General features: G+C 47.9%; 1 protein-coding gene across 31 annotated transcripts in view; it reads left to right on the top strand.

Moving 5' to 3' along the window:
• The window catches only part of OBSCN (obscurin, cytoskeletal calmodulin and titin-interacting RhoGEF), a 320581-nt gene that overhangs the window by 205325 nt on the left and 93283 nt on the right, over positions 1 to 21973 (top strand). For all 31 annotated transcript variants that reach the window (XM_089776829.1, XM_089776823.1, XM_089776814.1 and 28 more), the window contains 10 exons: positions 2762 to 2799; positions 3739 to 3876; positions 5455 to 5594; positions 6712 to 6912; positions 9875 to 9957; positions 12416 to 12589; positions 14093 to 14252; positions 17163 to 17279; positions 18352 to 18516; positions 20121 to 20279. In XM_089776829.1, the coding sequence (XP_089632955.1) occupies positions 2762 to 2799; positions 3739 to 3876; positions 5455 to 5594; positions 6712 to 6912; positions 9875 to 9957; positions 12416 to 12589; positions 14093 to 14252; positions 17163 to 17279; positions 18352 to 18516; positions 20121 to 20279 (1375 nt within the window). The remainder of the gene's footprint in view (positions 1 to 2761; positions 2800 to 3738; positions 3877 to 5454; positions 5595 to 6711; positions 6913 to 9874; positions 9958 to 12415; positions 12590 to 14092; positions 14253 to 17162; positions 17280 to 18351; positions 18517 to 20120; positions 20280 to 21973) is intronic.

Genomic DNA, 21973 nt, shown 5'->3' with positions numbered 1-21973 from the left:
AACTCTGCCCTCTTGATCTTACATGTTAGATAGGAGGAAACAGTTTGAAAAATCAACACTGGTAACAAGTCATTACATTTCCAGAAGTTTGGGGCTGGGATTATGCTGTGTGGTACATTGGCAATAAAACTTGGTGGCTCTCCACTTAAAACTCATTCAGTTGAAGGAACAATGTTAAAATCTCTTGCTTACATAAGAACATAAGAATGGCCGTACTGGGTCAGACCAAAAGTCCATCTAGCCCAGTATCCTGTCTGCCGACAGTGGCCAGCACCACGTGCCCCAGAGAGGGTGGACCAAAGACAATGATCAAGCAATTTGTCTCCTGCCATCCCTCTCCAGCCTCTGACAAACAGAGGCCAAGGACACCATTTTATCCCCTGGCTAATAGCCTTTTATGGACCTAACCTCCATGAAATTATCTCGCTTCTCTTTAAACTCTATTATAGTCCTAGCCTTCACAGCCTCCTCTGGCAAGGAGTTCCACAGGTTGACTACACGCTGTGTGAAGAAGAACTTTCTTTTATTAGTTTTAAACCTGCTACCCATTAATTTCATTTGGTGTCCTCTAGTTCTTCTATTTAGGGAACTAATAAATAACTTTTCTTTATCGGCCCTCTCCACACCACTCATGATTTTATAGACCTCTATCATATCCCCCCTTGGTCTCCTCTTTTCTAAACTGAAAAGTCCCAGTCGCTTTAACCTCTCCTCGTATGGTACCTGTTCCAAACCGCTTGTCACAAACAGGTCCTTGCAATGCTCTGTAGCTGCATTTATTTGCTAGTTTTGCTTCACCTAGACTAAGAAGGATCCACCAGGGCTTCCTTTGGAAAATGCGGAGCACTTCTATCAAGATGTGTAATGAATCTTAAAAAGAACCCAGGATTTCCCCCTCATCCAACTGGCCATGATTTGACACACATGGAAATCTCTGTCACAGAAAGGACTGACGCTGGAAAGCAGGGGTATTACATATCAGGACAATGGTGCATTGACAGAGTGGTGCGGTAGGAAAACCTTGCACTGTATCTTTCCATGAAGTGCTCGACCCGGTCGAGTGCTGTGGATTTTTTCCCCAAATAGCCCACCAATGTACCTCTGTCCTGACCTGCAGGGACCTCCTCTATGGATAGTCTGCATATCCTTCAGTCCTAGGCTTCTCTATGAGAGCTGCAAGCAAGAGCACTAGCTGGTGATGGGGACATGAATTCACTGAGAGCTGGAACGGAGTCTAGAACTCTGTTGACACGAGTTCCGTGTTCCCATGGTAACAGCTTCCAGTCACTAGGCACCTGGGCTCCATTCCAACTCGTGTCCTGGAAATGCACAATTCCCTGTTCTGGTACCTATCCCCAGGCAACGTAATCTCTAAAACGGCCGTTCTCGGACTGTGGGTCGACTGAGAGGCAGGTCACCAGGGCTGGTGTTTTATGGTAATTTATGGGGGCCCAGGGTTAGCACCCAAGTCTGAGAGCTTCAGCACAGGGTTGTGGGGCTCAGGATACAGGGTCTTGGTTTTTGGCTTTGGCTCCCCAACCCTGGCTTGTGGGGCTCAGGCGAGCTCAGGCTCTTGTGTCCTGAGGTTGTGTAGTAATTTTTGTTGTCAGGAGGGGGTGCTGGAGCAAAGAATTTTGAGAACCCCGGCTCTAAAACTCCCTGTTAAAATAAGCCATGTTCTTGGGTGGTTTAGACACAACAAATCTTGCACTTTGGCACAAGAGACTAGGTGACCCTTGTGGTCCATTCTAACCCCATGGTTCTGTGGGTTAAACATCTCATGCAAGAGGAATAACAATACATACTAAGGATGTTAAGGACTAGTCGATTATCCGATAAGCAAATGCTTATTGGATAGTCAGTCAACTAGTTGATTTCCCCCCTCCCTCCTTGCTGCCTCTATCAGAGAGAGGCAGCAAAGTGGGGGGAAGAAAGGGTACTTCAAAGGGTACTTCAGCTATGTGCCGCTGCCACTTTGAAACCCCAAGGCGGCATTTCAAAGGGGCAGCACCGCAAACCCTGTGGTCAGCTGGGGAGTTCCCAGCTGATCCCAGATTCTGGGGAAATGCCACGTGGAGCCTGGGATCAGCTGGGGAGTCCCCAGCTGACCCTGGGCTCCACGGCACTGCCCCTTTGAAACACTGAGGTGGCATTTCAAAGGGGCAGCCACCGCACAGCTGAGTAAGGGATCGGCTGCGCGGCGCTGCCCCTTTGAACACCACTTCAGCATTTCAAAGGGGCAGCGCCATAGAGCCCGGGGCCAGCTGAGGACTCCCCAGCTGATCCCAGCTCCACGTGGCATTTCCCCAGAATCCAGGATCAGCTGGGGAGTCCCCTGCTGACCCTGGGCTCTATGACTTTGAAATGCACAAGAGCCTCCACTGGGGACTCTTGAACATTTCAAAGCAGGCACCCATGTGCAGCCTGGAGTGAGCAGGACTTCCCGCTGGCCCCGGGCGGCAGGCGGTGTTCCGCATTCCTCCCCAGCAAGGGCTCTTGTCCATTTCAAAAGAGGAATGCGGAAGTGCCTATCGACTAGTCGATGGAACTTCCATCGACTACTCAACTAGTCAATTAACTGCAATTTAACATCCTTAATACGGACCCCTCCCCATTGGCTTCAGTGGCCCTTTTGTGGTTTCCATGTTCAGAGTTTGCTATCAGTTCTAACGTTCATACCTGGGTGCTAATCCCAAAGACCATGCCCTAGGACCATTATTGCCCTTGTCCTTTCTTACTCCCTCCCCTTTCTCTTTTTCAGCATTGGCATCTCTATCCACCCTCCTGAGCCGAGGAAAGGTAGGAGAAGTGGCTTTATCTGGAGACTCACATCTGTCATTAAGGTTGTCTGTGTGTTTCCATTAACCTCTGTTTTCAGTTCTTGATTTTTTTTTTTTTTTTAATTCTGACCTATCAGGATGAAATTTTTCAGACCTGTTCTCTGGCCAGGCATGGATTGTTTTGGGAAATGCAAGCATTTTCCCATTACAATGTATTTTTGTCCCCATTTTTGGAACAGCTGCATGATTGGAAGTCTATCAGGCTATGATCTGTGGCCAGTCTGATTGCAGACTCAAAAAATACCCAAGTTTTGCAGATTGAGGGTACAATTTATCTCTGTGCAGAAGACCAGCACAAGGTGTGTCCAGCTCTTGAATCCTACATAACTTTTCACAATGGAGGCTGAATGGGACTTAAGTGGTTAATAGGCCTCATGCTGACGGTGTGTGCTAGGGGTGGATTTCAGCATGAGGGAACCCAGATACTGTAGGAATGCATAGGCTACGTGCATTCTCCCAAGGGAGCAGAGTTAAGGTTTTTACACTATACCAATCACCCTGGAATCTAAGCGCTTGCTCTGTGTAACATTAACACTGTCCTCTTCTGCATTATCAGCTGGACATGATCACAATTTTTTTCTTCGGGACCTTATATAATTTGTGGCATAGGTTGGATGGTTCACAGGCAATAAAGCAGCTGTTCAATATTTATGTTTATCATCCTTGCTTAATGAGCGGACTCCTCCCTCAATCAGTGCAAGTGCTCTATCGATCCAAGTTATGGAGAGTCTATGTTCATTGTAAAAGTGACCCCTTCCTGTGTGAACTCCAAATTGCTCTAGTCTGGACACACCGCATCAATGACTTCTGTTTCAGAAGGATAACTTGGCCGTGTTTGGTTCATTGGAGTGGACTTTCGGAGGACTACAGACTTGACAGCATGTTCTCCCTTTTCCAGGAGAGCGCGTGGAAGGTGAAGCAGATAAAGAAGGTGTGTCTAGAAGTGCCATTTCATTATCTGAGGTTGGAACAGAAGAATTCCTCCAGAAACTTACTTCCCACATCACAGAAATGGTGTCTGCAAAAATAAGTCAGGGTAAGCACTTGGCAAGTGTCACACCAAGTAGAATAGCCAATCTTCAGGTTTGGGTTGCATTTTAAGTCTCAATGAGATCTATGAAATAATTATTTTGCACATAATAATATAAATTATTGTTATTAATAATAATGCAAATAATACAAATAAGAGATTCATTAGCGAGATATAAGCGGCATGCATCTGATGAAGTGGGTCTTTGCCCACGAAAGCTTATGCTCCTACACTTCAGTTAGTCTATAAGGATGTGTCTAGACTACAGGGTTTTGTCAACAGAAGTTTTGTCGACAGATACTGTCGACAAAGCTTCTGTCGACAAAGAGCGTCTAGACTACATCCAGTTCTGTCGACAAATCAAGCCGCTTTGTCGACATAACAGTGTGGACACAAAGGACAGTGTAGATGCAATAATGCCTTCTGTCGACAGAACTCTGTCGATAAAAGGCATTATTCCTCGTAGAATGAGGTTTACATACGTCGACAAAACTGCTAAGTTTTGTCGATGTTATGTCGACATAACTCAAAGGCAGTGTGGACGCAGGTATAGTTTTGTCGACAAAAGTCCACTTTTGTCAACAAAACCGTGTAATCTAGACACACCCTAAGGTGCAACAGGACTCCTCGCCGCTTTTGCAGATTCAGACTAACACGGCTACCCCTCTGATAATTAGCGAGATATAAATCCCTTGACTTTTCTTAATGCTATTTCTGGAACTTCTTTCCTGGAAAGTTAGTATCTAGACTTAACAAGGAACTTTTCCATATACACACAAACTTTCAATTTTTTTTAGTGAAAACACAAATTAAATATATTTTCACATGTTTCCAATGTTTTACCATGTTTTAAATTACTGAAGTAGCTGCATCATCTAGTGGATTAAGCATGAGTTTGAGGGACAAGGACTTCTGAGTGCTAATTTCTGCTCTGCCATAAATTGCTATATAGCTTTGGGCATATCAGTTATCCTCTCTGACTCAGTTTCTTTACCTGTAAAATGGGGTTAATAATATTTGCATATCTACTTCACCAGAGCATTAGGAGGATAAATGAATTAGCACTGTGAACACTAAATCCTATGGGTGTACTATCTCACATGTATTATTACCAAAGCTATTTACGGCTAATTCTCATCGGCACTAAAGCTGGGAGCATACACACATCTCAGAATGGCAGTAGGTTATACTTACCTGCACTTTCATCCCCCCTGTATATGACTAGAGAGATGTAAAGTGGCCTTCATGTAAATGAGAATTAGGTCCATATGGAAACTTGAATCTTTCATAGTCCTGTTGCTCTTCCAATAGTGTTTGTACTGACAGTGAAGGATTGAGCTCACATCCTGCTGTTACCCTTCTGCTGTCCTATTGAAGTAAATTACATAAACTAAGGGACTTCACTTGCCCAAAAAGCATAGTATGATGTCACAATGATTAACCAGGGCTTGTATACTGGATGATGTGCAAGGTCTGTCCTGGGGATATTTGATCATGTGAAGATTAAGGATTGGAGCCCTGTTTGATTTTCACGACAGCCGTTTCTCACCTCTGTCCCTGTTGCTCCACTGCTCTTCATTTCAGCCACACTTCGAGTGCCAGGAGCAGACAGCGATGACGAATCTAAGACGCCCTCACCGTCTCCACGCCATGGCAGATCTAGGCCTTCATCAATTGCTCAGGAGTCTTCCTCTGAATCGGAGGATGGAGATTCACGAGGAGAGGTATAGTGCATGCTGCAATGAACCCCACACAGGTGCTTACCAGGAGAAAGGATGAATCCTTCTGAATAAGCAAGTCTAGTGCATTTTAAGGGTTTCTATCTTAAAATGGCTTCTGTGGTTTCAGGTGTATGGTCCAGTAAAAATTAAATACAGGAGTAAGAGTGTAAATCCACGTGTTCACACTCATTGCATGGTCTCCAACAGGTTGCTCAGGTCAACATTTTCAATAGAGTCCACTAATTTTGGAGCCTCCGGTGTTGGTTGTTGAACTCTGAGACACTCAGGGCTTAACTTTCTAAAGTGCGGAGCACTCTTGGCTCCAACTGAAGTGAATGGGAGCAGCAGGAATTTAGCACTTCAGAAAATCAGGGCCTGGGTATCTCAAGGTAGGACATCTAAGAGAGTGGACATTTTTGGAAAAACACAGCTTTTGCTTTTAGGCCTCAACTGGAGTATTGTTGCCAGTTCTGGGCACCACATTTCAGGAAAGATGTAGAGAAATTGGAGAGGGTCCAGAGAAGAGCAACAAAAATTATTAAAGGTCTAGAGAACATGAGCTATGAGGGAAGATAGAAAGAACTGGGTTTGTTTAGTTTGGAAAAGAGAGGACTGAGAGGGGATGTGATAGCAGATTTCAAGTACCTAAAAGGGTATTACAAGGAGAGGGAGAAAAATTGTTCTCCTTGGCCTCTGATGATAGGACAAGTAGCAATGGGCTTAAATTGAAGCAAGGGAGGTTTAGGTTGGATATGAGGAAAAATTTCCTGTCGGGGTGGTAAAACACTGTAATAAATTGCCTAAGGAGGATGGGGAATCTCCATCACTGGAGATATTTAAGAGCAGGTTGGACAGACATCTATCAAGGATGATCTAGATGGTGCTTGGTCCTGCTGGGAGGGCAGGGGACTGAACTTGATGACCTCTTGAGGTCCCTTCAAGTTCTAGTGTTCTATGAATTTCAATTGTTACTTCCATCTGTAAAATGGAGATAACAATTCTCTTTTCGTCTGTGATTCAGAGATGGCGGAGACAAAATATTCAAAACTGGTAAAGCATTTATCTGCTCTTGTTATTATCATAACCTGGTTTTAATGCACCTCTCCTTTCACGCTTGTAGATTTTTGACATCTACATGGTCACGGCTGACTATATGCCCATTGGAGCTGACAGGGAAATCATCACTCTGAAAGCAGGGCAGTATGTGGAAGTCCTTGACTCAGCTCATCCTCTAAAGTGGCTAGTCAGGACCAAGCCCACTAAATCCAGCCCATCCCGGCAGGGGTGGGTGTCTCCTGCATATCTGGACAAGAAGTTAAAGGTGATCCATCTTCCTTATGGTATTTTTTATACAAACTGTTTCCGTTGCACCTTAGAACTGTTCCCTGCTTGCTTTTGCTAGCTCTGGGTTTCCATGAGGGACAATTCTAATCTGAAAAGGAGTATGTAAAAATGGCCACCTCAGACTCAGCTCAGCTCCCAGTGCCTAGCTAGAGTCCTGTCCTCTGACTTCAGTGGCAACTGAGTGTGTGATTTTTACTGTTCTTAGTCCTGGAAACAATGCAGCTAAGAGGGAGCGAAGTGGAATCTATTCTGGCTTGTGTACCATTAACAGAATTATTTGTTAAAATCCAGTCATGTACGTGTGTGTGTGGCAGGGCGGACAAAGCCCTGAGCCCAGAAAGAGCCATAGATAAGTCCTCCAGGAGGCTAGAGAGGCTCTAGAGGAACTGGCCAATGAGAGGCCAGGGAAGCCTACAAAAGGAGCTGCAAAGCTCACCAGCAGTCAGTGTGGGGCTGAGCTCAAGGTGAGCAGACTGTGAGGCAGGCTAAGGAAGTTCCCTTCAGCAGATGTCACTCTCTCCAAGTGGGGAAGAGACTGAGGGGAACCAGAGAGACAAATGTAGAGACACCAGCAAAGGGCTCCAGGATGAGCCCCTGTTAGGCATGTACCCCAGAAGGGGTTTGAGATATGCAGGATTGTGACTTGGCCTCTATATAAATCCATAGTATGACCACAGCTTGAATACTGTGTACAGATGTGGTCGCCTCATCTCAAAAAAAGATATATTACCATTGGAAAAGGTTCAGAAAAGGGCAACAACAATGATTGGGAGTTTGGAATGTGCTCCATATAAAGAGAGATTAAAAAGACTTGTACTTTTCAGTTTAGAAAAGAGAAGACTAAGGGTGGATATGATATCATTGTTTTCAATGGCTTATACCTTTAGCAAACTTTTGACATTTGAGCTAAAGTTTGCATCCCAAATGTCTGCCCACCCAGATCCCTTTTTTTTTTCTAACTCTATACATACAATATGATGGGGACTAATTTGGCTACTACTACTCAAGAGAGAGATCTTGGAGTCATTGTGGATAGTTCTCTGAAAACATCCACTCAGTGTGTAGCGGCAGTCAAAAAAGCAAATAGAGTGTTAGGAGTCATTAAAAAAGGGATAAAGAATAAGACAGAAAATACCTTATTGCCTCTATATAAAACCATGGCACGCCCACATCTTGAATACTGTGTACTGATATGATTGCCTCATCTCAAAAAAGTTATATTGGCATTGGAAAAGGTTCAGAAAAGGGCAACACAAAATGATGAGGGGTTTGGAACAGGTCCCATATGAAGAAAGATTTCTTATATTGGTCCCCAACACCAGAGTTTCTGCTCCCATTATCCCTGTTGTCTTAAAGCACCATTCAGGGAAGTGTGAGAGAGCAGAGTTTCCAAGAGAACAGGATCTGTTCAGTTTTCTGTGGGAACTAAACCCGGGACCTTTAGCAACAAAAGTGCACACCCCAGCCACGTAAGCTCCTGAGGTATCTCCCTCAGCTCTGCATACCAGACTGCTATTCTTGATAAGTCCAGCTACCGAGCAGAGCTGTGATAGTGTAAGCAATTAACTGATGAGGCTGGGCTCATCGACTAACCTTCACAGTTACACACAACCCCTCTCCCCCCCACATTTACCCGAATACAGGCAGAGGGGAGCGGTGACACATTTACCTGAATACACGCAAAGGGGAGTGGTGACGCATTTACCTGAATACACGCAGAGGGGAGCAGTGACGCGTTTACCCAAATACAGGCGGGGGGAGTGGTGACGCGTTTACCCGAATACACGCAGAGGGGAGCAGTGACGCGTTTACCTGAATACAGGCAGAGGGGAGTGGTGACGCGTTTACCTGAATACACGCAGAGGGGAGCGGTGATGCATTTACCCGAATACACGCAAAGGGGAGCGGTGACACATTTACCTGAATACAGGCAGAGGGTAGCGGTGACGCGTTTACCCGAATACAGGCAGAGGGGAGCGGTGACGCGTTTACCTGAATACAGGCAGAGGGTAGCAGTGACGCATTTACCTGAATACATGCATTTTAACATCCCTACTCCTAATGTGTGGACAAGATGAACCCAGACTCTCAGGGTATGTCTACACTACCCTCCTAGTTCGAACTAGGAGGGTAATGTAGGCATACCGCACTTACAAATGAAGCCCGGGATTTGAATTTCCTGGTCTTCATTTGCATAAGCCGGGCGCGCCATTTTTAAATCCCGGCTCGTTCGAACCCCGTGCCGCGCGGCTACACGCGGCACGGACTAGGTAGTTCGGACTAGGCTTCCTAGTCCGAACTACCATTACTCCTCATTCCATACATTCCATGAGGAGTAACGGTAGTTCGGACTAGGAAGCCTAGTCCGAACTGCCTAGTCCGTGCCGCGTGTAGCCGCGCGGCACGGGGTTCGAACGAGCCGGGATTTAAAAATGGCGGCGCCCGGTTTATGCAAATGAAGCCCGGGAAATTCAAATCCCGGGCTTCATTTGCAAGTGCGGATGACTACATTACCCCCGCTAGTTCGAACTAGCGGAGTAGTGTAGACATACCCTCAGTCATGGACAGGGAATTCATTGTTCTATAAAACATCGTTCTTGCTCTCCATCCCGCTGTTCCCTCTCCCTTACTTTCCCCATCCTTCACCCTTCCTCCTCCCTCCCAGAGCCAAAGAGGCTTCCAATGGAAGCCCTGCGCCAAGCAGCACCATTTGAAACCCTGCAGGTGATGCTGTCTGCCAGTGATGTACGGCTCTGTCAGGTTAGCAGATCATTAACCTTTATAAAAGTGGCTTTTGAGGGTGCTGGCCTTGCTTAGGGACAGACACAAACTCCATGTGATAGCCCCATGCCTGAAATTACCCAGCCAACCCGCACCAATCCCACGATGCAGACATTTCTGCCCTGTTCCTTAGAGAATTGGTGTTTTTTGTCTGTTAGTTGTCGCCGGAGTGGGGTGCATCTGAAGCTCCCGAGTTCCCCGGAGAATCTGTTTCGGAAGATGAGTATAAAAAGAAGCTGAGGTGAGCACTTTTGGATTTGAACTGACCGCTTTCAGGAGCATCCCATGTGAACTGACAGCGATTCTTGGGTCCAAGGCCTCTCCTGAAGGATTCACACATTCTGGCTGTGCCTTCGGGACTCTCTGAGGAAAGCCCAATTTCTTTGCTGCTAAATCCCTCCCCCAGAGCCCTCCCATGCTCTGCAGACTTCCAACCTACAAGAGGTTTTAAAGATTTGCATTCTAAGTCTCTACTGGTTTAGGTTTGGGAAAACACCATGTGATCTAAACCAGCTGGGGAAGATGCATTTTTTTGCCCAGCCTGCTTGTTCCTTTTTGGCTGAGTAGTTGCCTGGTTCGGCTGTTTGATTTCCCAGAAGTCCCAAGGCTCCGCCATCCCTTCTGGTATAACGAGTTCTGCCCTGGGGGTGCTCTGCACCCTAATATGCTATGTAGAGAAGGCTGAAGCGTAGTCTAAAATGGCCAGCCAGCACTGTGTGAAATATTTACCTCATGGCCCCGGCACAGCAGCCACTACCCCGTGTGGGAAGTGTGCTGCAGCTCCTCACTCTTGGTGAATCTGTAACCCACACAACTAGGCTATATCTACACTGGCCGCTTCTTACACAAGAACATCTTGTGCAAGGGTTCTTGTGTAAGAAGTCTTGCACAAGAAAACGTCCACAGTGCCATGTGCGAGGTATGCTTTTGCCCAAGAGCATCCATGGCAGTGTGCACGCTCTCTTGCACAAGAAAGCTCTGATGGCCATTTTAGCCATAGGCAGGGGCAGCCTGTGCCTATAGGCAAGCTAGGCAGCCACCTAGGGTGCCAAGTTACATGGGGCACCAAATTCCAGACCCTGCCCCTTCCATTTCCCCTTCCCCTTCCGGTGCCTTACCTGGAGCACGGCTTCCCTGCGGCGCAGGAGGGGGGTAAGTCCTGGGAGAGGCGGTGCATGGGGGGGTTCCTGCACCGCAGGGGTGGTCAACCCCAGAGAAGGTACACGCCGACTTCCCCTGCCATGGGGGGGCGGGGCGGGGCGGCCCCGGGAGAGGAGGTGCGTGGGGGTTTCCCCACGCCGCGGAAGTGGGGTCGGCCCCGGGGGAGGCAGGCACCGGCTTTCCCTGCACCGCGGGAGGCGGGGTCACCCCTGGAGAGGCACATGCCGGCTTCCCTCTGGGGGGGGAATCCTGGGAGGAGGCGGGTGCAGGGGATTCTCTCCCCCCACTAGCACCTGGTTCCCTCTCCCCACTCCCCTGTCCCCAGCCACAGATCTCCATCCCCAGCCCCCCTCTCCCCAGCCACAGAACCAAAAACCTTAGTCTATATCTGCCCTTCGTGTTGGGGGGGAAGCACCGATTGCATGGTTTGCCTAGGGTGCCAGTGGCTGGCAGCTAGTCTAGGGCTGCCCCTGGCCATAGGGGTTTCTTGCACAGGAAATCCCTGCTGAGTGTCCACATTGCCCTCTTGCACAAGAGCTCCTGCTCAAGAGAGCTTACACCTGATAAAAAAAGAGCATAGTGCTTGCGCAAGGAGCCCTCTCTTACCACGCCGTACTGTAAATTTCCTTGCACAAGAGCGGGCAGGCAGTGTGGACGCTCTGCAGATTCTTGCACAAGAACAGCTGTACTTGTGCAAGAAGCCCTGAGTATAGACATAGCACTAGTATGGGCCACAGTCCCATGAAGTAGCACTTAGACCACTTACAGCAAGAGATAAGGGAGCACTAGAGCCGAAGCCGAGAGCCAGCTGGCTTTATAGCTCTTATAACTGCCACCAGGTGGATTTGAACCTGGGACCTTTAAAGCTTCGTATAGGAGTTTCTACAGCTTGAGCAATAAAGCCAGCTGGTTCTTGGCTTAGGCTATAGCCCTCCCTTATTCTTATCTCTTGCTCTAAGTGGCACTGCATAGGATCATGACCCATACTAGGGGTGTGGGTTACAAATCCTCGTCACTCAGTTAACAGGGAGAAAAGCAGCCAAAGCCTTATTCTGATTGTTACATCCCTAAGGCTGTGCACTGACCCATGTAGTCTCCTCTCTGAGGGCCTGATCTGGGGGGAGCAAGGGGAGACAGACATGCTGGGCCCTTGGAGAAGGTGCAGAGAGGCCCAGCTCCACACCCCAGAAAGGGGCGGGGACCTCAGGTGGATGGGGCGGGGCTAGCCTCCCACAGGCAGCCTTCACTGCTGCCGGGAGCACACTCCACAGGGCTCTGGCGGTGATTTAAAGGGTAGCCAGGAGTCCCAGGCTGTTTTAAATCACCAGGCCCTGGTCCACTGCCCCATTTGCCCCCCCCCCTTCCCGTTGGTGAACCTGGCCTGGTTCTATGAGGTGCCGAACACCCTCAGTTCCACTTAACTTTAGGGCCAGGTGAAGATGCTGGCACACTGCCGCTGAGCCCTGGATAAACTGAACCTGCCCCTCTGGGAAATCAGCCCATCCCGAACAACGTTTGTCTGTTTGCTGTCCCTCTAGCCTCGTTATTCAGGACCTGCTGAACTCTGAGGAGGAGTTTGTCAAAGATCTGCAATTCCTCCAGACCCATCACCTCCAGTACACAGAAAGCTGCCCCGATGTCCCAGACACTGTTGCCAGCCAGAAATCAACTATCTTCCGAAACGTCAGTGCCATTGCGACCTTTCATTCCAAGTAGGTATACCTGGCTGCAGGCCAGGGAAATCAATGCCTGGCCATGTTAGCGGCAGAATCGCGGTGGTTATCTGGCACACCCCGGACAGCAGGAAATGCTCAGCCGGAAGGGAGAATTTTCGGAAGCATGCGCAAAACCACAGGATGGGATTCAGAAAGCAGAACTGTTGTTACATTCCCAGAGTCTTAAAACGCCTCATGTTCTGCTGAGCATTTCTTGCCCTGGTGGGCAATGTTCCCTCTCATATTTTCAATCCATGTGAAGATTTTTTTCCCATCTATGTGTGGAATACATTTTATATGCACTGAAGCATGTATGAATGTGCACCACCACTATAAACTAAAAACCTAGCTCTGGGCACACTGCTAATCAGCAGGGGAGCATTTGAATCGCTCCTCACAAGTGCACAGCTTACAGGGAACGCTGCTGCTGGGTGAATGTCATTCAAGAAATATAAAATTTCTATAAAATATACAGCCCCTTCTTTCAAAGGATGGGAGCTCAAGACTCCGACACTGTTAAGGACTGAGAGAGCCCATCTAGTTCCAACACCTGCTTTGAATGAACCAGCTGGTTTCACTAAGGTCCAAATTGTGACACATTGTTTTACCATCAGAGGGGGCAAAAATAATGCTTCTAATGCACTTACATTCTGGCTGCCCTGCAAAAGCCATGCACGGCTGTCAGCACGGATTTCTCCTCCCAGCAGCCTCAACAATCTGAGCAGAAGCGGGGGGATAAAATGTGCCAGCCACAGCCATGGTCTCCAAGCACCATCCCAGAATGTCTCCACATGGCTGAAGGCCTGTGGAGTGTGACGGCCATCACTTTACAGGCAGCTGGCCATCACTTTATAGGCAGTTGAGGTATTTTACCCAACCGTTGTACCCCAAACATTGGCATTGTTTCGGCACCAGGCCAAAGCCACCCTTTTTACCCGTGCTTTTATTGGTGTTTAGGTGTGTGTGTGTATGTATGTGTGTCCCTCGTCTTGAGGTATTTTAGCAGGTTTTATATTCCGCACACACACACACACAATTTAGGGTATTGTATTTTACTTTATATACATTTATTTATTATGTTTTAAAAAACATTGTAAGCCGCCTCAAATTATTTTAAATAGGGAGGCGGGGTAAAAATATTTTAAATAAATAAATAAAATATTCAGAGGAGGAAGCTACTGCTTCTGAGACTGTATTGAGACCAACCACTAAATGTTCAACCCCTCACGCAATGCTGCTATCAAGTGTAGCTAAGCTACTTAGCCATCAAACCCAGACATGGCCCTCTCCCTTGAGGAGAAATTTACCACAGAAGTGCACCAAAGAGTTTCCCTTCATCCTGGCCAAATTCTTCTCTTACTACAGGGAGAGGAGAGAACCCCCCACACACACACACACGCTCATGGTGCGGAGCTATGGTGAGGTTCCCACCATGCCTATGTTCTCTTTTCACTGTGCCAGCTTCTTCTCAGCTCTCCCTCTTTTTTTCCACCTCCACAGCAACTTCTTCCCAGAGCTGCAGAAATGCGACACTGACGACGACGTGGCCATGTGCTTCCTTAAGAACGAGGAGGCCTTTGATAAGTACATCCAGTACCTGGTGGGACGGGTACAGGCCGAGTCTGTCGTTCTCAGCAAAGCCATTCAGGAGTTCTACAAGGTAGTGTGTTAGCCAAAGTCCATACCACACCTTGGGAGTTAAGCCTTTATAACCCCACAGCTTTATGAAATGCAAAGCCCATGGTGGCTCATATCCCTAAATAGCTAGAGCAGGGATGGGTAAAATATGGCTCGGAGGCCAGATCTGGCCCGCCGAGCCACCGGCTCCAGCCTGCGGACCACCCTGCCGGGACCCCCAGATACGCAGCTGCCGCAGTTTAAAACACAGTCCGTGCGGCTCTCTGCTCTGCAGGGAGGGGGGAGGCTTTGTGTGATTCCCTGCCCCCAGCCCAATCCTCAGCTCCTATTGGCTGGAAACAACCAGTCAATAGGAACTGATCCCAGCCAATCTCTCAGCCCCAATTGGCTGGAAACAAACAGCCAACAGGAAGTGAGAGATTGGCTGGGAGATGGGAGCAATGCAAGCCTCTTCCTCCCTCCTTCACCCAAACTCCCTCTTAGACCTCACACCGTCTCCTGCACCCCAGTCCGTTACCCTGTGCACCCTTCTGCACCCAATCTCCATCCTAGACCCCCCGCATCTCTTCCACAGAAAAGTGCAGCCCTTGACCACTTTCCAAAACCTTGGAGTGGTTCCCTAGCAAAAATTATTGTCCACCCCTCAGCTAGAGATTCCATTTGGAGATGCAAATGTTATATTATACGGTGATTGTTAAATCTTGTAGGGGAGCGGCAGTCGTCCCTGTGCTCTGGGTTGGAGGGAGACCACACCACCTCACTACAGCACTAGGATCACTCTTTAGTGCCAGGGGAACCAGCAGACCAGATGTTAGCATCCTGGCTGGACTAAAGGCATGGGATCCTCAGCCCACAGACAGGGGTGGGGCAAACAAGCAGTTTATGGTCTCTGGCCCTCTGGTAAAGCAGAGCAGCACATTTTTGTCTTAGCAGATGGCAGGGAGGTGCAGAGCTTTTGCCCTGTGGTGGGGAGGCTGTCACCCCTGGGGTGGGGTTGGCATTAGGCAGAACCAGGCCCACCCTATTGCACTGGGTCCCAGCTCAGGGTCCTAACAATGGCAGAGTGTTAGGGGATCCAGCTTCAACATGCTGAACTGGATTCAAGCAAAAACCCAACTAGAACATAGTCTAGTGTCCTTGGTCTGCTTCTTTCTACCCCTGCACTCAGTGCCTCAGCTCAATGGGTGTCCTCAGCTCTTTGGGGCAGAAAGGCAGCAGCAGTCCCAGCAACTCCCCTCTGGATACAGGCTCCTTTGGGTGCAGGGTGTCTCTTGGCTCGGCAGTGAAGTCAGTAGCCTGGAGAGAGCAGGATTCATCTGTCTCCCTCGCTATTTTGATTCCTACTGAGCTGGAGATACTGCCACCTTTTATACTTCCTGTCCCACCATCTGGAGGTGCTGCCTTTTATACTTCCTGTCCCACCTTCCTACTTCCTGTCCCAACTTTTATACTTCCTGTCCCTCCTTCCTACTTCCTGTCCCATCATCTGGAGGTGCTGCCTTTTATACTTTCTGTCCCACCTTTCCACTTCCTGCTGGAGGGGTGAGGCTGGTCTGGCTCTTCCCATCTGGTTCCTCTCGTTCTAGGTCAGAGGGAAGCCACACGCCTCACTACAGATAGGTAGGAAATGATTATAAACAAAGTTTAGAAATCGTCACAGTGGGATGAAGGTCTCAATAGTGGCAACAAAATTCAGAGGGATGTTACCATCAGGAGCCATAGCTACATTCGAACACACAGTCAAGTTGAATCAAACTGGGGAACTTGCATTTGAAAATTCACAAGCTCATTTAGATCTTAGTCTGCTCTCGTCAGAGGCCAACCATTACTGGGGACTCAATCAATACACAGGGGCTGCATCTAGATTGGCATGATTTTCCGGAAATGCTTTTAACGGAAAAGTTTTCCGTTAACAGCATTTTCGGAACATAACGTCTAGATTGGCACGGACGCTTTTCCGCAAAAGCACTTTTTGCAGAAAAGCATCCATGCCAATCTAGACGCACTTTTCCGCAAAAAAGCCCCGGTCGCCATTTTCGCAATCAGGGCTTTTTTGCGGAAAACAAATCTGAGCTATCTACACTGGCCCTTTTGCGCAAAAGCTTTGCGCAAAAGGGACTTTTGCCCGAATGGGAGCAGAATAGTATTTCCGCAAGAAGCACTGATTTCTTACAGTAGGAAGTCAGTGCATTTGCGGAAATTCAAGCAGCCAGTGTAGACAGCTGGCAAGTTTTTCCGGAAAAGCAGCTGAGTTTCCGGAAAAACTGGCCAGTCTAGACACAGCCAGGGTGTTTGCAATAATAACTAACAGAATCTAAGGAGAGCTTTGGCACCCTTATAACCTATACCGCAAGTGAACTTGAGGGTACAATTTGGCCTCGTTAATGCTGGTCCTACACTCAGTAAGTAACCCCTTTTTGTTATGCTAGTATTTATCTCTGTCCCTGCCTCTGTAACTTCCACTCCATGCATCTGAGGAAGTGGGTTTTACTCACAAAAGCGGGTGCCCTAATCAAACTGTTAGTTTCCAAGGGGCCACAAGATTCCTCGTTGTTTTTTCAGATGTCTCCTGTAAGCAGGGGGAAAAAATTATACTATGCTCCTTCCAATTATACTATGCAATTTCCAAGCAGCACGCCATGTGTTGTTATTAATTACAGCATTAAGAGGCAAGTTAGAAGAGAAAGTTCACTTTCCTCCCAATGGCTTACCAAGCAGACACCCAGCAGGCAAAGGATGGCCAGAAAGCAGAGAGCAATGAGGCTCAACAGTTTTGGAAGGGACAAAGGATTGTGGGATTTATTCTTCCTTATTGTGCTCACACTTATTTGCTGGGACAACGAAGGTATCTAGGCCTGTGTTGTGTGATCTTCTCATTTTCAGCCATAATTTCCATCACACCCTTTCTTTGTTGTTGTGTATTTGTCACCAGAGATATACAGAGGAAACATTGGCCAGTGGAGATCCTTCTCAGCCACCCATACCTCCTCTGCAGCACTATTTAGAGAGACCAATAAACAGGATCCAACAGTATCAAATCATAATCAAGGTAAAGAGCTTCCAGGATACATATTCTTCGCACTCGGGTGTCAGGGGTTTCCCTTCCATTTCAGGGAGCCTTTGGGGAAAAGGGAGCTGACCCTTCTCTCAGTTTCACTGACTTCACACCATATAACCAGAGCCCCATGAATCCATGGCTATCCACTTTATGTCCACAGGCATCCGCAGAGGTGGATGCGGGTATCTGTGGGGCATTTTTTCAGGTATGGATGCAGACACAAATGTTGCCTCTAGAACCCTGCAAATCCACGGCTATCTGCTCTCAGGCCAAGCTAGACCCAGAAGGTTGACGTAAGGTATGCAACTCCAGCAACGTTAATAACGCAGCTGGAGCTGACGTATTTTAAGCCGAGCTTGGCACTGTCTCCACTGTGTGAGCTCAACAGGAGCAAACGGACCTGTTGACTTCCCTTACTCCTTGCAAACTGAGGAATACCAGTACTAACCAGGAGCGCTCTCAGCATTTGATTGAGTGGGTCTTTACTAGACCTGCTAAATCGAATGCCAGAAGATCGATCTCGGGAATGGTAAGTATAAATGTAGCCTTAGTAATAACCCAGCACACTGACAAGGGGTAGGGGCAAAGAGGCAGCAAAGGGGGCCCGGCGATTCAAAAGGTTTGGCTCCTGGCTGTCTGTGCTTCTACTTCAGCACGGGCAGCAGTCACAGCCCCAGCTAGTGCTAAGGGCTGGAAAAGGGGTGCACAGCACAATCCAGGTGGTGCTAAAGGGCTGGCAGAGGGAAGCTAGCCTCCAGCCATGCCCCTGCTACCAAAGACCCTATTCCTTCTGGGGGCACAGAGCTGTTCCCTCCTCCACCTCACCCAGGGGCCAGGCAATTCTGTCGGTGATAACAAATTGAAGTTCAGCACAGCGTGGTTAATCGGAGAGGCCATGCATGTGGGATGAAAAGAACCCACTCTCATGGAGGCTCCCCCACAAATGGTGGAAGAGCGGGGCAAAGGGGTCCGCGCACGGAGATCTGGATTACAGACTCCTTCAAAGGCCTGCCTGAGGAAACTCTTGGAAATGTCCTGTCACAACGGCTTTATTCACTTGCAGGAATTAATCCGAAACAAAGCAAGAAACAGCCAAAACTGTGCGCTGCTGGAGCAGGCCTATGCCGTTGTGTCAGCCCTCACCCAGCGTGCAGAAAACAACCTCCATATCTCCCTCATTGAGAACTATCCAGGGACCCTGGAAATTCTAGGAGAACCCATCCGACAGGTAATTAGAACCTCAGAATGAGGACAAAGCATGCTTAATGCTCTTCCTACCTTTGATATGGTCCATATTCTTCAGCAGCTTCTTTATAAACCATCATTTGAAACAGAAAATTAGGTAAACGCCTACTAAAATGCATTAATTCTGTGCTGTTACAAGGTTCAGAAAAGGGTAACAAAATGATGAGGGGTTTGGAATGACTGCCATATAAGGAGAGATGAATAAGACTGGGACTTTTCAGTTGAGAAAAGAGCAGACTAAGGGGGGATAGGATAGAGGTCTACATAATCATGACAGCTATGGAAAAAGTGAATAAGGAAAAGTTATTTACTTGTTCCCAAAATATAAGAACTAGGGGTCACCCAATGAAATGAATAGGCAGCAGGTTTAAAACAAACAAAAGGAAGTTTTTCTTCACGTAACACACAGTCAACCTGTGGAACTCCTTGCCAGAGGATGTTGTGAAGATCAGGACTTTAACAGGGTTTTTAAAAGAACTAGATATGGAGGTTAGGCCCATCAATACTTATTAGTCAGGATGTGTAGGAATGCTGTCCGTAGCCTCTGTTTGTCAGAGGCTGGGAATGGGTGACGGGAGGAAGGGGGGGGGGGGGAATCTCGGGAGGATTCCCTGTTCTATTCACTCCCTCTGGGGCATCTGGCATTGGCAACCGTGGGCAGACAGGACCCTGGGCTAGATGGACCTTTGGTCTGACCCAGTCTGGCCATTCTTATGTTCTTATGTAATAAATTGCAGAATGTGACAGAAATGGACCTCCTGGATTGATTAAGCTTGGGAGGCTCTGAATAATTGTTATGCCCCTCCCTGTGGGTAACATGAGTGTTTTGTCTTCACAACTCACCTTCCAAACAGCAGGAAATCCTGCTTGGGGCATATTTACTAACCCATTTCCTGTTCCTGTGGACTGATTTCGGTGTCTGCAGTTGTCAAAACTATACAGACCCAATCCTGATCTCATCGAAGTTGATGAGACTTATCCAATGACTCCTAGGGAATTAAGAGTTTTCACTGCATATATTTTCCCAAGTAACACACCTCTGTTGTTAAAGCTCAGTTTTAAAATAACATTTCCATTCAGTTCAACATGGGTAACGTTGGGTGTGCTCCATTTGAAATCAGATTTGTTTCTCACTAGCTTAGTCCTCACAATCCAAATACTTCCAGAAACTCTGTCTGTGTCTTTACCTGACGCTTTAGAAACGGATGGATGGATGAATTTCAAGATACCACATAGGTCACAATTTGAAATTAGATTTAACTTTTAATGGCGTTGGCAGTGGTGAAAGATGCCTGACTGGCAATCCTGGAGACTTACGTCCTGTATTTTTATCAGTCGGCAAAGGAAAGATTTAAAAGATAATGTTGGGACTGAAACTCTGAACCCAGTTAGGAGCAGCTTGTTCTGAGCCAATCCCATGTAATGGTAACAATCACTTGCTGTGTTGCAGTGGAAGCCAAGACGGATGGGGTGGAGGATGGAACACAGACCAGTTGCTGTTCAGTAGCTGGAAAATGATGGCGAGACACCATGAAAATAATTCAGCGATTGTCATTTCTACTCGCTGCTTCCTGTTTTCTTTCCCAGGGTCACTTCATAGTGTGGGAAGGCGCTCCGGGAGCCAGAATGGCCTGGAAAGGTCACAACCGGCACGTTTTCCTCTTCAAGAACTACATTCTGATCTGCAAACCCAAGCGAGACACCAAGACAGACACCTACAGCTACATCTTCAAGAACATGATGAAGGTGGGACCTTTACACTTACCTCCCCAGCAATTCCATTTCACTCTTCTTCCAATTTACTTCTCTCTCTCAGTAAGCAGGGTCTGGCCATCAGAAAACATGACATTTCACTCATCTTTTCAATTGAGTCTTTTGTTTTCAAAATCCCCTACACCAGGGCTGGGCAAAATATGGCCCGGAGGCCGGATCTGGCCCACCAAGCCACCAGCTCCTGCCCACAGCCCACCCTGCCGGGACTCTCAGGCATGCAGCTGTTTAAAGCGCAGTCCATGCAGCTCTCTGCTCTGCAGGCGGGGGAGACTTTGTGTGATCTCTCCACCCCCAGCCCAACCCTCAGCTCCTATTGGCTGGAAACAACCAGCCAATAAGAACTGATCCCAGCCAATCTCTCAGCTTCTATTGGCTGGAAACAAACAGCCAATAGGAGCTGAGAGATTGGCTGGGGGATGGGGGCAAGACAAGCCTCTTCTCCCTCCTGGAGCGGAGAACCACATGGAGAGAGCAGCCTGCAGTTTCAAGCAGTCTGGGGCTGCAGCAGGCAGGGAATCCAGCCTGCCTTGGGGGTATTGCAGGGCTGCTGGCCAGGAGACACTTATGTAAGTGCCTCCCAGCCAGAGCCTGCCTCTGGCACCTCTACCCCTGCTACACTGCAACTCCCTCCCCCAGGTCACCATCCAAACCCTCTGCACCCCCTTGTCCCAAGTCACAACCCCCTCTTTTCACCCAAACACCATCTCCTGCACTCCCGTTCCTTACCCCATGCACCCTTCTGCACCCAACCTCCATCCTAGACCCCACATCTCCTCCATAGAAAAGTGCAGCCCTTGACCACTTTCCAAAATCTCGGAGTGCCCCCCCCACCAAAAGTGATTTCCCATCCCCTGCCCTATACTATAGATAGAACCTGCATCATCCCTGAAATCCATTGGCTAACTCCAAGGTAAGGTAGAATATGTGTTGCAAATCACCAGCGAGCAAACTCACAGACTTTCATGGTGCAGGAGTGAGGGTATAGCTAAAAAGTTATATTCAGGCAATGAATTTGGACCAAGGTGGTCTCTGTAGCATTTTCAAGGGTAAATTGGAATCATTTCCATGTCAGTCTCATGCTGTATTTACAGTCATTGCCCTCTACCCCCCCAAAAAGGGGGGTTCAGCAGGCCCATTTTCAGACTTTTATCCACATAGTTTAAAAACAATCATGTGAGAACATAAAAGCTGTTATGCTGGGTTAGATCAGTGATCTGCCTAGCTCAGTATCTTGTCTCTGACCATGGCTAGTAGCAGAGCTTCAGGGGCTGTGTCCAGCCTCAGGGGTTTTTTCGGGAAAAGTAGCCTTTTTCCGAAAAAACTTCCCCTGCGTCCAGACTCAAGCCGCGTTCTTTCGAAATTAAATCGAAAGAACGTGGCTTTTCTTTCGATGGCGGTAAACCTCATTTCACGAGGAAGAACGCCTTCTTTCGAAAGTTCCTCTTTCGAAAGAAGGCGTTCTTCAATGTAAATAGGGCTTCTTCGAAAGACAGCATCCAGACTCACTGGATGCTTTCTTTCGAAAAAGCAAGCCGCTTTTTCGAAAGTTCAACGTGCAGTCTAGACGCTCTCTTTCGAAAGAGGCTTGCAGTCTAGACATAGCCAGGGAGAGTTTACCAAACATGACAGTTTTGGAGTGATCCACCCTGTCTACCTCTCCCAGCTTT

Source organism: Pelodiscus sinensis, chromosome 2 (genome assembly GCF_052426305.1).
Source record: "Pelodiscus sinensis isolate ZL-2025 chromosome 2, ASM5242630v1, whole genome shotgun sequence".
Lineage (NCBI taxonomy): Eukaryota > Metazoa > Chordata > Testudines > Trionychidae > Pelodiscus > Pelodiscus sinensis.
This window is presented reverse-complemented; position numbering and strand designations above follow the sequence as displayed.